This window comes from Glycine soja, chromosome 14 (genome assembly GCF_004193775.1).
Source record: "Glycine soja cultivar W05 chromosome 14, ASM419377v2, whole genome shotgun sequence".
Taxonomy (NCBI): domain Eukaryota; kingdom Viridiplantae; phylum Streptophyta; class Magnoliopsida; order Fabales; family Fabaceae; genus Glycine; species Glycine soja.
Window position 1 is genome coordinate 7967752 of NC_041015.1, and position 16458 is coordinate 7984209.

General features: G+C 34.7%; 1 protein-coding gene across 2 annotated transcripts; it reads left to right on the top strand.

Moving 5' to 3' along the window:
* The first annotated feature begins 2901 nt into the window (after nt 1-2901).
* On the top strand, nt 2902-13738 carry LOC114384629. 2 transcript variants are annotated; one of them, XR_003660743.1, is made up of 9 exons: nt 2902-3307; nt 5002-5744; nt 6351-8086; nt 9258-9481; nt 9642-10239; nt 10327-10408; nt 12682-12729; nt 13192-13519; nt 13612-13738. XR_003660743.1 is itself a non-coding variant. In XM_028344336.1 (8 exons), exons 1-8 carry the CDS (start codon nt 3007-3009, stop codon nt 13393-13395), a joined length of 3936 nt encoding a protein of 1311 aa, XP_028200137.1. In that variant the 5' UTR covers nt 2902-3006; the 3' UTR covers nt 13396-13735. The 2 variants fall into 2 exon arrangements, 1 of the variants encoding a protein (XP_028200137.1); XM_028344336.1 differs by having other exon boundaries at nt 13192-13735.
* The last annotated feature ends 2720 nt before the right edge of the window (nt 13739-16458 follow it).

The window sequence follows — 16458 nt, forward strand, 5'->3', positions numbered from 1 at the left end:
GGAATATGTGGAATTATCAAGGCCATATGAATTTAATTGATTATACTATGAGAAAAGTTCGGACACAAAGCTGTAGTTTGAGGATTCAAACTGCCAGCAGAGACGAATCCAAAAATTTGTTGAGTTTTCACATGAAAAAAAATATTAGTAATATAATTTTTTATAAAATACATAATCTCATAAAAAAAATTCTAAATTAACTAAGTTTGTACAAATTACAGTTGGGTCAAGGTGTGTAATTATATCATTGACTCATTAATTGTATGTGCTTAATATTAGAAGAGTAGGAACAATAATTTTCTATATTCATTAAAAAAAGTGTCTTGTGGGAAGCAAGTTCTATTTTTTTATGGGACAAATTTATTTATTTTATCAAATATGTTACAATAAAAAAAGAAAATATCGTGTGGTGACAATTACTCCCATACCTCATAAAGTGCATCCATTCCCGCAAACAAATGTTGCGAAAAGTCAAAATGGTAGAGAGAATTCTAATAATCAACAAAGTTTATTTTTGCCAATCAAGTCATTTTTCAAGGATGAAAATATTTGGTATTTGAATACTAGGTGTAGTAATCATATGTGTGGGGAAAAATAAGTTATTTTTCTACTTTAGATGAAACAATAAAATCTATTGTAAATCTTGGAAACAATGCAAACCTTACTGTTTCAGGAAAAAAAAGGACAAATCACTATCAGATTGAATGATGGTTCTCAAAATTTTATCTCATGTTTTTTATGCTCTTGGTCTTCCTCATAATTTATTGAGCATGGGAAGGACAATTGTCTGTCAGAGGACACAACATGCAGATTTATTACTTACTTGTCAAGGTAAAGATGACTCTCAACCGTCTATTTCCTTTGAAAATTCATCACGAAAAACTTTCTTACTTGAGTTTTGTGATTCCAAATGATGATGGGCTGTGGCATCATGTTTTTTTTATTTTTCCTTTTTGTTTTTCATTTTTTCTAATCTACCCTGCTAGAAAGTTACCTGAATTGGATTCGAAGGTGCCTCCTCCGCCACGCTTCACGACAATGGAAGCTTTAACAACCCACCAATACAATTGTGTTGTTTTAAAACTTCATTGTTGGTATGATTTTGTGTTTTGGGTTGTTATCATTCTCTATTCTTGGATCTTGGAATCTCACCCTCAAGTAGAGTGATAGTATGTCTTCCTGGGATTAATGCTTGTTGCGACCAATAGGACACCGTTTAAAGCATCGCAAAAACTACACCTATGACACAAAAGGCCAAAGGGTGCACGCTCCAAGCTACCATTAAGGCAAAATTAAGTGTTTTCTACTTTTTAGGTTGCAACCAAGGGGGTTTTGTAGCTTTCTGATTCCACATTGAGTGCTTATTGGGATGGCTGCTTATAGCCATGTACATTATAAAGTTGGTGTTGTGGGAGCATAGGGAGGATTCCACCAAGTTGTGGTATGGTGCCGCAAAAAAAAAAAAAATACCTTTAGCGACTACGTCTAGTGTTTGTGACAGAAAGAAGGAAAATGGAAGAAGGGGATAAAAGAGAGAAGGGGGGGGGGGGGGGGGGGGGTAAATATTAAAGATTAGTTGAAAAAGAGGAAAAAAGATAAAGATTTAGCCATCAAATCATAATTAAAAAGATATAATGGTTAAGAAAAAAACTTTTTCATGGTGGGAGATATGGATAGCTTTCCTACCCTAGCCTCCAGCCTATTTATGGAGTAACTCCTCTCCCCACAATTGTTATTCTATTCATATAGTTAAGAGACGAACCTCTATCATATATTTAAATGGACCAAACTACTAGTCAAATGATAAATAATATCCATATTAATGACATGTTGAGTGCCGTAGTCTAATATGTTTAAGTACATATGTTGTTAGTATTCTTAGAAATTTTTATTTCATTCTATTATAAATTATTCAAACAATGCAATAACTATTCCAACTTCTTTACTTTCCATTTTATTCCGCTCTATTATTTTTATGAATCCAAACATATTCTAAAGAATTTTTCATATTAATAAATAGTAAATAGATAAATAGAATGCAAGGATGACAAAAAAATTTGCTTGTGGATATCCGCGGATAAAATCCATTATAGATAAAAGATTAATAGTTTAAATGGGTACCCACCCGTAGTGGGTACAATTTTTTTTTATATGCTCATTAACAGTATTCGTATCCTTGAGTAAAAAAAAAAATGTTTGGATAATTTTCAAACGAATATCGGATGGGTAATGGTAGGAGTGTTTGTGCTATGTTTGGTTAAATTTTAAGATAAAAAAAATCAGCCAGTAAACATAAAATAAAAATGTGGTTCAATTTAAATATAACATTAAATTTGAACCAAATGAAATCAATTTTTTACGAGTTAATTTTAATAATTTTTTATTTTTATTCTATTATTATAATTTAAAACCTACCAACTAAATTCACATAATTATTATGATAAATTATTTTTAAAATAAATTTTATTTTCACTTCTATTTAACATTATTATAAAATAATATTATGAATTATTTTTATAACATAATAGTAATTTTAACACTATTTTTAAATATATCATGAATAAAAAATTATTTAATACTTATTATTAATTATCACAACAAAAATTACATATTACAAACTTATAATAAAAAGACATACACTATAAATTATATACTATAATCATAATCAATTTAAAATAATACTAGTTACATAATTTTAAACATTCATTAAATGAAATTAGTATAATTATAATATGTGATTTAATTTGATTTTGATAATAAGATGTAAAAATTAAACCAAATCACAAAAAAGTATATAATTTTTTAATTGTTTTTCAATTTTCGATTTAAGTGATTTTTGAATCGGCCTAACAATTTAGAAAGGGTCTTGATTTGATTTTGAATACCCGGACGAGAAGCGGGAAGCCACTATCCGTGTCTGACCCGACCCGTTGGATCCCTAATTGCCGAGAAGGCGCTGTAAACCCGTGCACTGTGTCCCGAGTCCAGTCCATTCGTCACTCCCCCATGGCTTCAGCGGAGCAGCCTCTGAAGAAGCGAAAGCTCTACGAGCCTTTACCAGAACCGCCACCGTCTTCGCCGCCGCCGGAATCCGAAGCAACCCCTCCCTCTCCGCAAACCCTACCTACGCCGTCCACTCCCTCGCTGTCTCAGGAGGATATTCTCGCGAAGCGGCGGAACAAGGATGAAATTCGAAGCGTGTACGAAGGCTACAAGCGGATTAAGCGTTGCTTGCTTCGGAAAGACGCTCGCTCCTCCATGTCTGAACTCGAACAGAGTTATCTCGCTCTCATCACTTCTTCCAGAGGTAATAACCTTCTTTTTTCACTCTTTGCTGATCAAATAGCGTTTCATAATATTTTTTTTTTATCGTCAATCGTTTGATTGCAATCGGAATGTGATTTTGCTGGAGAGGAGCGTTTCTGTAGATGGCCATTTAGGAATGTTTCTATGGGAATCTTGTGCATAAAGTTCACTCTGTTAGGTGTTATTTATGTTTGCCCAATGTTTGGAGTATTTGAAATGAAAGAAACAGTTTCCTTTTTTGTTTAAGAATTGCTTGAGGTTTCAATTCATTTTGAAATTGTTTTGTACATGATGACATCTTACGATTTAGAAATCTTATTCTTGCCAGTGTTATTAGGGTTAGTAATTCATTTCACTTCAAATGTTCTTTTGAAACATGAAATGTTGCTGACATATGGTGAAGAATGCCAAATCTATAAGACGGAAAAATATTGAATATTTTGTATTGCATTGATTGATTGAGCAATGATCTATGAGGTGCTAATAAATAGATACAAGATATAAAATAAAAAAAGAAGAAAGGAACCCCTAAATTTAAGAGATATAATAATAGTTCTCTATGATACAACAACCTTCCTATGATATTGTAATCTCCTAAATGAGGAAACTATGAAATAGAGAAAGAATCAACAATATCAATCACATGATTGACATAATCAACACTCCCCCTTAAGCTTGTGCATATAGATTAAAAACATCCAGTTTGTAACGTATGTAGACTATCATAGGACTTGGTGAAGATGTTTGCCATTGATTCTTAAAACACACTAAAGAAGTCTTGATGATTCCTATGAGAATGCTATTGTTGAAATATGAGGAAAGAACTCTGAATATTATTCTATGATTCCCAAAAGGTACAACTGTACAAGTTCTAACAAGAATATGTTAATCATAATAACTTTAAGAATAAAAGAGATATTTAGATTTGTGCTAACTATAGTGGTATAAAACTCTCGAGTAACACTATGAAATTATGGAAAAACGTGATTGAGCATAAATTAAGAGAAGGGATGAAGATTTTGTAGGGAATTAATTTGGTTTTATACTAGGAAAAGGTTTACAACAGTAGCTTACATATGGTTTTATTGACTTGGAAAAAACTCAAGATTGAGTGCCAAGAGAAGTGCTGTGAAAGACTTTGGAGAAGAATGGTGTTCATGTGGCTTATATTCGGGCCATACAAGAAACAAGACTTGTATGACAGGGTAACAACTAGTGTGAGAACTCTAAGAGATGAAACTAAGGAATTTCTTTTATGATTGCATCAAAGCTCAGCCTTAAGTTCTTGTTTAATCTAGTTTTGGACGTGGTTACAAGGGACTTCAAAAGATTATCCCTAATTGCATTTTTTTTGTGTGGATGATATAGTTTTAATTGAAGAATCAAGTGAAACAATTAACTTTAAACTTGAACTTTGATATCTGCAGTATGAGTTTCTTTTATGCTTTATAAGTATCTAGGGTTTTTGGAGTCTCCCTCCATAAGGCCACGCTAGTTGCAGAAAGCACAAGAAATTTGGGTCTCAATATCACCTGAAATAGCCATGCCTTTACCTTGTGTGATTTTATTACCTGATTAAGTGCTTAATTAGCAAGTGAACTATATTCTTTGCCAATAATATTGAAGGAATGGATATAAAAATTTCCTTGATTGGAATTCTCTTTTGCCCAAGGTGAAACTTCTATAATGTGACAGGTTGTATGCGTGTACAAAGAATTGTGGCAGATCTTATTCCTCGGTACGCATGTCACTGTCCAACTGCTTTGGAAGCTGCAGCTAAAGTTGTCATTAATATGCACAACTTGAGTTTGACATTGATCAGCAGAGGAGAGGATTCCAGTGGTATTGCATTTGAAACTGCTAGAGCCTGTATTTGTGGCCTAGCTGATGTTTGCTGTGTTGCTTCGTCGGTGGCGCCAACATCAGCTGTAATTAGAGGAATTTGTGCAGCAGTTTTTCAGAATGTGCTCACCTTTTTTATAGCCTTATTTGAAGGAAAGGATGTCTTACAGATGGTTGACAAGAATTTTCTGAATATGCAAGATACCCCTGAGGCCTTTTCTGAGTTGAAACAAAAGGTTTTAGATGAAGATGAATCTTCATTGACTAAACTGTCCAAGTTGCGTGTGTTATGTTTACTTTGGATATTCTTCTCTTGTCCAAAAGATTTGCTTGCAGCTTGTTTGGATCTCTTAGGCTCTGCCACAAAAGAGGGAACTAATGACGAAGGACAGCATTTTCTGAGCCTGGTGACTAGCACATTTGATGATGATAAGGCAGTTCATCTTTTGGAAAGAGCAATTGGTGGACCTAAATCATGTACAGATTCTATTGGGTCAGGCATCAGAGACAATGAGGCTGGTGAGACCATTATGACTGAAGACAAACATGCTTCTGGTGGTGATTCATCTGTTGGCAAGAGCTGCTTGCTTATACAGGTAATACTTCATAATTTTAATCTTCTTGTGTGGATATCATTCATACACAGAATTTATTTTATATTTTTGTTCTGCACTATAGCTGTTCTACACTAGTTGCCAGGTGTAGAATGAAATTATTAATTCAACCTTCTTTATATTTATTGTGGTTATGTTGGTTCTCTCTACTCTCTGCTCCTTTCCTGGCTTTATTTGTATAATATAAATACTAAATAATACTATTATAACATCCACATTAAGATGTGAACCATGCATCATAAGAAACTTTCTGATATGTATCAAATACTGTATTGGTAGAATTTTAAGATGTTGTAAATTTGTAATGTACAGCTTTTCAGTATTGCTCTAATAATTCTTTTTTTTTTGTCAAAGAAAAATGACTTTATACATAGCATTTAATTGTAAAGACATGATGTGATGTGATTTTCTTTTTTGAATTTTACTTTATGAGATCATGATTGAGCTTTTTGCTTGTAGGTTTTATATTTTGTTAGAAATGACTAGCTTATTGGTTGCTGGTGACACTGAAGAATGTTTGTTAAAACTTATTACTTTTTGCTTAATTTTTATTACTAAGAAACCTTTTCACGACCATTCTCTGTACAGGTCCTTAACAAGGACCCCTCACTGCTGAAATGGATGTTGTGTAGATGTAAGAAGTTACTTGACTTGCTCTCTAATGCATCGTTGGAAATTGCATCACTAGTGCGAGGAATTCTTGGAATGTTTCCTCAGCAAACAGATTTGGAGGACTGTCAAGCAGATAGTGATGAAGATAAATCTGATTCTTCAATTTACATGAATAGCAACTACATTGTTCCTAGGATCTCTGAGGAACATGAAAGCATTGGTGAATCATCTGTAAAAGGCAGCAGTTTGAGAGTTCATGTTGGTTCTTCTAATGATGATTTTACTGATAAGGTTTCTGATAAATATGTGATGGCTCATAGCTCTGCTGTTTCTCTTGACCATGCTCCTGCATTAAAAGTGGGTTTGCTTTATGATAATGGAGTCTCAAAGCCCATGAGCATTGGGGTGGGGGAGGATGGGAATATGCCCACACCTAGGGACTCGATAAGCCATCAAATGTTCTCACCTGCAGTTAGAACACCAGTAAACTTTAGGAGCAATTCATTTGAAGGTAGAAATGATTTCCTGAATGTAGAGAAAAATCAAGTCTTAAATTTCAATTCACCTCCACTGGGATCCTCTAGTGGATCTGTTAGTAATTCTTTGGCATCTCCTAATCATCATTTTATGTCACCATCTGCTTCAACAAAAGGTCAAATTGTCTGGTGCTGTGATGGGGATCCTGCAGCCATGGGTATTGTCTCTGCTTCTAAGCAGCTATGGATAGGTTATGTAGGTCCTGATGTGCCTGAAAGTCATATTAGGTTTCACATAGAAAGGTTTGGTCCTGTTGAACAATTTATTTTCTTTCCAGTAAAAGGATTTGCCTTGGTTGAGTACAGAAGGATCGTTGATGCAATAAAAACTCGACACTGTTTACCTGGATGTTTTCCTTGCCATGTAAAATTCATGGATATAGGACTTGGCACTAGGGGTGCAATGAATGGTGTTGCAGTTGGCTCTAGTTCTCATATTTATGTTGGAAATATTCCCAGTCAATGGGCCAAGGATGAGATCATGCATGAAACAAGGAAGGTGATCCACAAGGGTCCTCTTGCATTCATCGATCTTAGCTGTGAGTTTGCATTACTTATGGAATTTGAATCTCCTGAAGAAGCTACAACTGTCATGTTGCATTTGAGACAACTCCGAAGAGAAAGAAGTAACCACAACCAGCATTTTTGTCCAGGAACAGTTAATGTTGGAATTGGGCATGCTTATATGGATGGTGCAAGGCCTATACCTGCCCCTCCCCCTCCCCATCTTGACCTTAAAGTTAACAACCCTGCTGGATCACCTCATGCTCGAACTCTATCAGGGAGCCCCGCTGATAGCAGTCAAACAAGGATATCTCACTTGTCCACCTTACTTGCTTCATTGCACACAAAGTATAATATTAATCAAAACCTAGGTCTCAATGATAATTATATGACTGGAAATAATTGTCCTCCCATGCGTGAGGAAGATATGGTTCCATCCAGCACTCTGTGCATAACTATTCCACGTAGTAGCTCTTTGTTCCTCACAGACGATGAGTTAATGGCCATTTGCAATCTTGCCATTGGAAACACTGGATCCATTGTGCAGTTGACACAAGCAAACATGCAGATGGGATGTAGTTGGTTTGTTGAATGTAGTAATGTTGATGGTGCAGTTTCTGTTCTAAAGAATCTCCGTGGTTGTCCAGGATTGTTCTTTCAGATAGAATTCAGGTATGCGATTGATTTCTATAATGTACACTCACACAAAGACAAATATATTTGATGACTGAAGTGCATGGTTCTTTTTCTTCTTTTTTTTCCCATTTGGAAGCATATGCCTCAAACTTCAATGTCTTCTCACTCTCTCCTAAGTCCAAACAATGATCCACTTTTTCTCAATTTTTTAAATGTGTTTTCAGTTTGACATGTTCATTAGATGGTACATAATATATATACACTAAAATTAGCAAATTGATGATTAACCAGTGTCATTTGACTTAAGTGTAAAATATATTAAACATGACACAATGCTGTTGCTAATTACTAAAAATCTCATTCTTCAATAGAAAAAAAAGCTAAAACATAAAAGTATTATGCTTAGATTGTCTTGCTGTCTTAAATCTATTATATGAATTTTAGATGTGAAATTCCATATTGAGTGAAGATATTGGTTTATTTCTTGTTACAACTAAATTTATTTAAAATTTTAAGATGCATCACTGTTTGGGACAGATTAGTCTCAATATGGAGTCTGAAGTTTAATCTCAAAATGCATGCGTTTTGGGAACATGAAAGCTGAGAGGTAGATGGTGTGTGACCTTGTTATCAAAATCAGGCTCTAAAATCGGCCATTGTAAACAAAGTTTACTCTTCTAGGGTGGGGTGCTCCTTTGACCAAAATATCGAATATCTCTAAAATTAGCAATCTCATTACCGTATAATATAATCAAAAGCATCTCAAGTGTTTACACTAAGCTTATTTTTTACAGACCTAACATAGCCAAATACCCCAAAAAACTATTCCTATTTTAAGCTAAAGCAAGATGATCCAAAATAGAATAAAATCCCTAAACAAAAAATGAAAAAAATAACCCCAAATAAAAAATTCCTAATTATGAAAATTAAAACCTTAAATAAATAATAGAAACTAATAACTTAATCTACGTCAGTTCTCCAACAATGTAAGTTAATTTTATTTTACACCATTGTCTCCAACAATGTAAGTTAATTTTATTTTACACCATTGTCTGTTGATCGTGCATTCTTTAATGTGTGGTGGGTGGCTAATGATTGTTATTTCTTCCAAGTCCAACAGCTTTTAGATTGTTTCATAGTAAGTCCTCAGAATAATTCATGAGTGTTTAATAACTTACATGGTTATTGCTCTCCTTGCTTTATACAGCAAACCTGGACATCAGAATGCTGTACCATTTTCAGTTAAACCAGAGAACAATTCAATGGAGCTTGTATCCCCCAGAATAAATTCAGAAAATCATACTAGTGGAATACAGGGTGCACCTCTGCTTCAGTCAAACTGGCACTTTCCTGGTTCTACAGAGATGTCAGAGGTTGGAGCAAGGAAACCTGATGGTTATGATAATTTGTCACAGGATCCTCATCAAGGAGGTAGGTAGTGCTCTATGATTTCTTTGTTTATGCATGTCTGTGAGTACAGTTTTTTCTTGGTTATGGAATTATAAATTGAATAACTAAGTTAGGTGTGTACGCTGCTTTCTGGTGAACAATTATGGTGTCTGGTTCTGAAATTTAGTCCAATCTCTACCAGGTAATGTTCCGCATTCATACTCTGGAGCACATGGACCTTCCATTCCACCACCACAACAAATTCAGTCATTTCCTTTTGTACACCCTGTTTATGTTCCTCCAAATGGTCCATGGGATTGTCAGGGAATAAATAATCATTTACCTGTCGGCCAATTCAGGACAGGAGTAATGCCAAATCATTTTCATGGTAATGCTGTTGTCAGTCCTTTTATTCCTGCTTCAGTAACTCCACTTGCTCAGATACAAGGAACTCCAATGCATCCTTATAACCAGCAGGTGCCTCCATCAATTATGCCACCACCTTTGTCATCCTTGCCACCTCCTCAGCCTGAAATGCCACCTCCACTTCCTCCTTCTCCACCACCTTTACCCCAGGTTCAGCCACCCTTGGTTCCTCCACTGCCTAGTTCTCCTCCTCCCCCTCCTCCTCCGCAACTGCCTGTTCAAGAACCAGTCAATATGGAATGTTCAGGGCAGTCCTTGCAGTATCAATGGCAGGGGAATCTCTGTAAAAGCGGGGTTAATTACTGTACAATTTATGCAAGCAAAGCAGATTCAAATATTTGTCGATATTCAAATGCCATACCTGAGCCTGCCGAGTAAGACATCAAATTGTTGCTTCCTCTTGGTCAGAATATTATTTTCTTCAAATGGATTCCCATTTAGATTGTTTTTCTCTGGTGCAGGTGGCCCTCAAAATTAGACATGACAAAACGAACAGATCTTCGACATGTGAAATCAACATTTGCTGCTACTCCATCTCATAGAGTGAGTTTTCAGACATCCTTTGGCGTCTCGCCCTCTCCAACTATCTCATGCTCATTTTGTCAAGAAATGTGTGTAATTTGTAATTGATGCTTTTTCTCAGGCTATTACATTAGATAAGCATTCTTTGATTATATTATTGGGTTTACATGGCTCAAGATATTATACCATGCACAAACTAAACCAGCATGTTTTGTCCCCATCTATGCTCCCATGTAATTTTTAATTTGCATACCCTCTCTCTTTTGTTACATGTCTGGCCGCCTGTCTACAATCTGACTGTATAAGAGCTTGTTGTGTAGTATAATTACTATAATTATTTATTTCCATAATTACGACAGATCTGGTTAGACTTGGTTTGTACAATTTTTATTCTCTTGTAATTGCTTAATGAGGGTAGATGTAGTCTATATATATGATTTGTAATCATCCTATGTAAATTACTGAATTAGAACTAATATTCAGCCTCCTCTTTCAAGTTGATATCAAATCACCAGATCCCAGGGAGGCTTTAAGTTAGCTCATGAGATGAGGATTGTCCAAATCTTTGAGTTCTACTTTTGCTATATCCAGGTTGATATGAAATCTCATTACCCCCCATGTCCAGGCTTGGACATCTAGATGTAGGACTGAACTAGGAAAGTCGTGGAATTAAGTAGGATTTTTTTTAATATTGCATCGAGAAAGCTGCAAGACTGGTAGATTTTGGACAGGTGAGAGTGGCCCAGTATCGATCTATGATAGTGATGCAACTGGATCAGATTAGTGATTGAAAGAGTGGATCTTTATTGATGAACTCAATGTCCTAGCCCTGTCCAATGCAGTAAAGTAATGAGGATCTATGCTCTGTTACTATCTTGAATTTGTGCTAGACCTAACTCAATTTCGAAAACTAACTCATATGATGAGGATTGTTCTAGCCTTTATAAGCTCTACTTTGGCTATGTCTATAGTGGATGTGGGATACCAACGGTTATCATCCAAAAAAATCATTGTGTCGGTCTCCATAGATGTCACCTTCCATAAAACAGAGTCCTTCTACACTAGTTCTCACTCCTCAGCTTCAGGAGAAGAGTAGTCTAGAAGTTGAGTCTCTTGTGTTGCCTTTCTTTCATATTCAGGATATGACATCTTCCTCTAGCACACTAACTGAGAATGATAAGACACCTACTAAGGAGGACAAGGACCTTGGACCAGCGTCATATCAATGCAGAATACCAGTGTAGAACCAGCATCAATACTAGTGAAGGATAATTAAGACATCAATACCAAAAATACAATAGCTTGATGGTCTGTGCTGTTTAGGAAAGATTATAGATGTAAATTACATAATGTATACTACATAGATAAATGCTTGAAAAAATCAAAGTTAAAGACATATTCATCATTAGTAATCAAAAGTCAATGATGTAGACTCCCAATCACCATCAAGTCAATAAAAAAAGTCAAGGAACATGAGGGGGGGGGGGTGGTGGTGTTCAGAGAGGATGAAGTAAAAAGCATGGAATTATTGTAGGAAAACAGAACACTACGAACGAATGAATGAACTAATGAGATCATAATTTTTTAGCTGTGAAGTATGCAACACAGCGACAAACAGAAAAAGAGACTTGCATGAATCAGACCTGTGGCAAAGGAGGGCTAATGGTGATCAGTGGGTTGATAGAAGATGCTGGGTTTGGCTAGAAATAAATATAGCAGACGGTCGAACAAGTGGATTCGTCAGAAAACCACCAGGTTGCATGAAAATCACCCCCAAAAACAAGTGTGCTGCTGAATGTTGGGAGGTTTATTTTGCCAGGTAGTTCAATTTTTGTTCAAGACTTAAAGGGACAACAGATAGAGGGACAAAGTGAGGTTTTTATACCTTTGATCGATGTAGCAGTGACACAGTAATAGCAACCCAAATGACTGTCTTTCTTTTTGCTCATCTCTGGCCTTGAAATGTAATTGAAATGCATAATCCTAGCTAAATTTAAATAAAAATATTATATTCACGTTATGGTAATGATGCATTCACTACTTAAAATCATAAAGAAGAGTTTTGTAGACAAGGTAACATAGTTCTGATACTGAGACAGTTGTATTATATGTGTATCAGTATCCAATATTATTTAAAGTATGTGAGGTTGTCTGCATTACATAACTAAGCTGAATAATGTTGTGTGATCCATGTAGTCGACCTCACCTAGTGGGATAAGGCTTATTGTTGAAGGTTGTCTGCATTGCCCTTTCGTTCCCTGAATCTGACTTTATGGTATTGGTTTCTGGTGCAGAGGGAAGTGTGCCGTTTGATTCCATCTTCCTCTAGTGACCACAGAAGGGTATGTTTTCTTTTCCTCACTTATTTGCAAGTTCAAACTGTGCTCTCTCAGAAATGTGCACTGAATCTTAATGTTGATCTATCTTACCTGCTATGTTGTTTCTGAGACTTCCAGGAGCAACTAAATTTTCTCACAAGTTCTAGTATATTTTGTTTAGATTCCTTTGACAAATGTTTGCTTAAGTTTTTGTTGAAGACTACTCTGGCTAGGAATTAAGACCAACTTTTAACCCCTTGCTGAGATGTACTTCATATTATCTTAATTTGGTATTAAATAGAATCTATTGCCTCTCCTGGTGCTCTTTTTTTTTTTTTTTTTTAAATCCTCTTTAACATTATTAATCATTCTGATGTTACTTATTATGTAAATTTGCACTTGTGTATATATGAGTGAGAATTGGAATTTGTGTTTTGTCCTGTAACACAGTCCATTCCTTTTGTTGACCCTATGTCTGCCAATCAGTTTCAGGATTTCATATCATACTTGAAGCAGAGGGATTGTGCTGGGGTTATTAAAATCCCAGCTTCAAAATCCATATGGGCAAGGTTGCTGTTCATTCTCCCCCACTCAATTGAAACGTGCTCTTTGCTTTCTATTGCACATGATCCGTCAGATTGCCTCATTGCTTTGGTTCTTCCCAAAGAAACAAACTTTGACTGGATATAATAGGTGTACTTTATCAAAAATAAAATCATAGAGCTAAGCCGGCAGTGGAGCTGAAGGCACATTTTGTATGCCCGGAATATATGTAAATATTTTATGCTGTTTGCTTTTGTAAAGTTTCTTTCTGGTGAGTAGCAGACACGGAAATTTGGGGTTTGCCTAGGTGTATTTCTGTTTGTTGTAGATCTACTGATGCTGATGTGATTTTTTTTTTTGTAGATCCAAAAAAAAAATCCCTCCATGTTGGTCTACAATCTGCCGAACTCTTTCTTCAGCTGAATAAACTCAAATTACTTCCCAATTGTATCGGTCAATATCTATCTACACGATTCTAAATTTTGATAAATTTTATTCACTTTATCATCTATTAGTGCAAAACGACAGTAGAGAAATAAAGTACAAAAGACTAAAATAAATTACTTTTTATAAAGTCAATATATCTTAATACAATTTCAAGGTCCAATTTAAAGATTTGCTATGAGAAGTCATTTTTACAAATTTCAAGGAGTTTTCTCTTGTTTGATATTTGTGTATAAAGGATAAAGTACAAACAATTTAAAGATACATTTGCTCCTTCATTGATTAAACCATTCCATCAAGGATCTAACAAAACTTAAGATAGCCATCTACGCATTAATTATCACTTGCACTGTGATTTTAAATGAATATTAATTTCTACTCAGATTATAGTGACTAAATTTGCAAAAGCCCTAAGGACAAGTTTGATCTTGACTCTGATATATCATTAACTATGCAATAAAACGAGATGCGAGTACTTTCTTTCATTTTTAAAAATATTTTGGGCTTTTACTCTTGATCTTTTACAATAATGCAAGACTCTAGCTAATCAATAATTTTTCTTTGAATTTGATTCTTTATTTTTTTTCTAATTTTCACAATTAAGTTTTTTTGTGTTGGTGTTTCTTAACTTCAAAAGATCTTGATAATGTAAAATTATGAAATTTTTATTTTTTAAAATTATAATTTACCAATCAGAACAATATAATGCTTTAAAAATATCAAATTTTCTTTGTTTGGAATTTTAACCTCGTGTTGTCCGTAAATCTTTAAGTTCTTGCCAAATATTTAGATTCTGGAATGTTTGAAATAATTTATCATCTCAAATTCATTTTAAATCATTAATTATTTGAATAAAAATTGACAACTTAAGGATTTAAAATAAATTGCCAATAAAGTGTCTCAATTTATGGTTCATCCTCGGACAATCGTTGGTGTACTATCATATGTTTGCTTGAAAACAAAATCTTATTCCACCATTGGAGAAGAAACCACTCACACACACATAATAAGGAAAAAGATAAATGAGAGAAGAAGAAATAGTTTTATATTGATTATTCTAATGCACATACATTCACTCTTTCTCTCATAAACACTCGTACACAAACGTGCTTTTATACATCACACATATAGACGCACATATCTAAATATCTACTGATATATAATAAACATTAATTAATTGGACGAGACACAATGGCCGACATTCACTGTATAAGTTTAAACCTTAGATTAGACGACTCAAGTCTTAGACTGGACGACACTTTTCTTATATCCATCAAATTAACTAACAACATCCACTAGGTAAAGTCGACTACATAAATTACACTAGTAATAATGCTATTTGTGAAATGATTTCATTAAAGATGATCATTTCATACAACCTGCTAATCTCGAGTGTAAATCAACTTCGGGTTCCTTGTTTACTTTGGACCTAATTTAGTGTCTTGGTCCTCCAAGAAGTAGCCTCTTGTCAGTCTTGTGACTTGCTCCAGCACCGAGGCTAAATACCATAGCATGGCCAACAACACTACACTAAGTCAAGTGGATCCAATCTTTACTCACTAAACTCCGAATTCCCTATTGTATCCTTATGCTCCTATATAATAATTTCATTTTGATTGTGAAAAGGTTTCATCCAAGGCTCTTCAAGTTCCAGTGAAACTCTATTATATATATACTTCCTTTGCTAACATTTGAGTCATGCTCAAAGTGCTAGGAGAGTTTACAATAACTTATGCCCCCTGCTTAATAACTGAACTAGACTCCTTTGGTGGCTATCAATGTGTATGATTACATCTAAGGTTAACCATAAATTATTGTACAACAGAAACAGTTGATTAATATCATTGAGTTAGTTGGGACAACTATGTATTAGACTATTAGGTGTAATATATTTCCGATTCTCTTTCTGCACCTTCTATTAGGTTACCATTAGTTCTAATACCCTAACCTAACATTCAGCTAGAATCTAGTCTAAAGGTAATGAAAAATACGTTGCTATGTTGATTACATGAAACAAGCTTCTAAAAATTAGAAGGTGCAGCCACAACAAAAAGGTAGAAAAAGGAGAACAAGAAGACCAAAACAATGGTGTCAAACGCGGACATAATCTTGAAAATCACAGTCCTTGAAGGAGAGTGGCGAATAAAGCTTCTTCCCCTTGATTGAAGACCTCAAAAGCTTCACTGTCCCCAATGATTGCTTTCTAAGCCTCTTGAAGAACCATCTCTTCATGCCCCACATGTCCTGCGCCATCTCTCTAATAATCAACGTGAGTCCTCTCCTCTTCCCTCTCTATTTTTTTCTTGGTGCCTCACATAGCAATGAGTTGTTATTATACTGAGGAGGGAAGAAAAAGTAATTAAAGGCTTGATACTTGAAGAATCAGTATCTTCTTACCATGCGGTTGATTTATGGCTAATATAGCATTCCTATTCAATGAATTAAACTTTTAGTAAAAGATGCCTTGCATACTAAACTAAACATTACGTTGAAATTGAGAGACTTTCACGGTTCAAGAATGACTAATAGTAATGATCTATAAGCTTTATTATATAACATGGTGTCATGGTGTTGTATGATTCACAGATAATCATGTTCTATAATTACTTGATTGAAAGGTTTGATTTGAAATTAGTGCTTGAAAAATAATTTAGTGAAAGAAGTTAGTTTTTAGAATTAATTTGTGTATTTTAAATGATTAGTCTTTGTTTTTGGGCTGGGGATAACCTGAACAACCAATAAAATGTTAATAAGTCTTTTTACTTG

Bases quoted from the DNA above. Each gene is read 5' to 3' on its own strand.
- LOC114384629 (XM_028344336.1), top strand. From the start codon at position 3,007: ATGGCTTCAGCGGAGCAGCCTCTGAAGAAGCGAAAGCTCTACGAGCCT. The intron at 8,087-9,257 runs GTATGCGATTGA...TGCTTTATACAG, and splicing joins TTCTTTCAGATAGAATTCAG to CAAACCTGGACATCAGAATG. The intron at 10,240-10,326 runs GTAAGACATCAA...TCTCTGGTGCAG, and splicing joins GCCATACCTGAGCCTGCCGA to GTGGCCCTCAAAATTAGACA.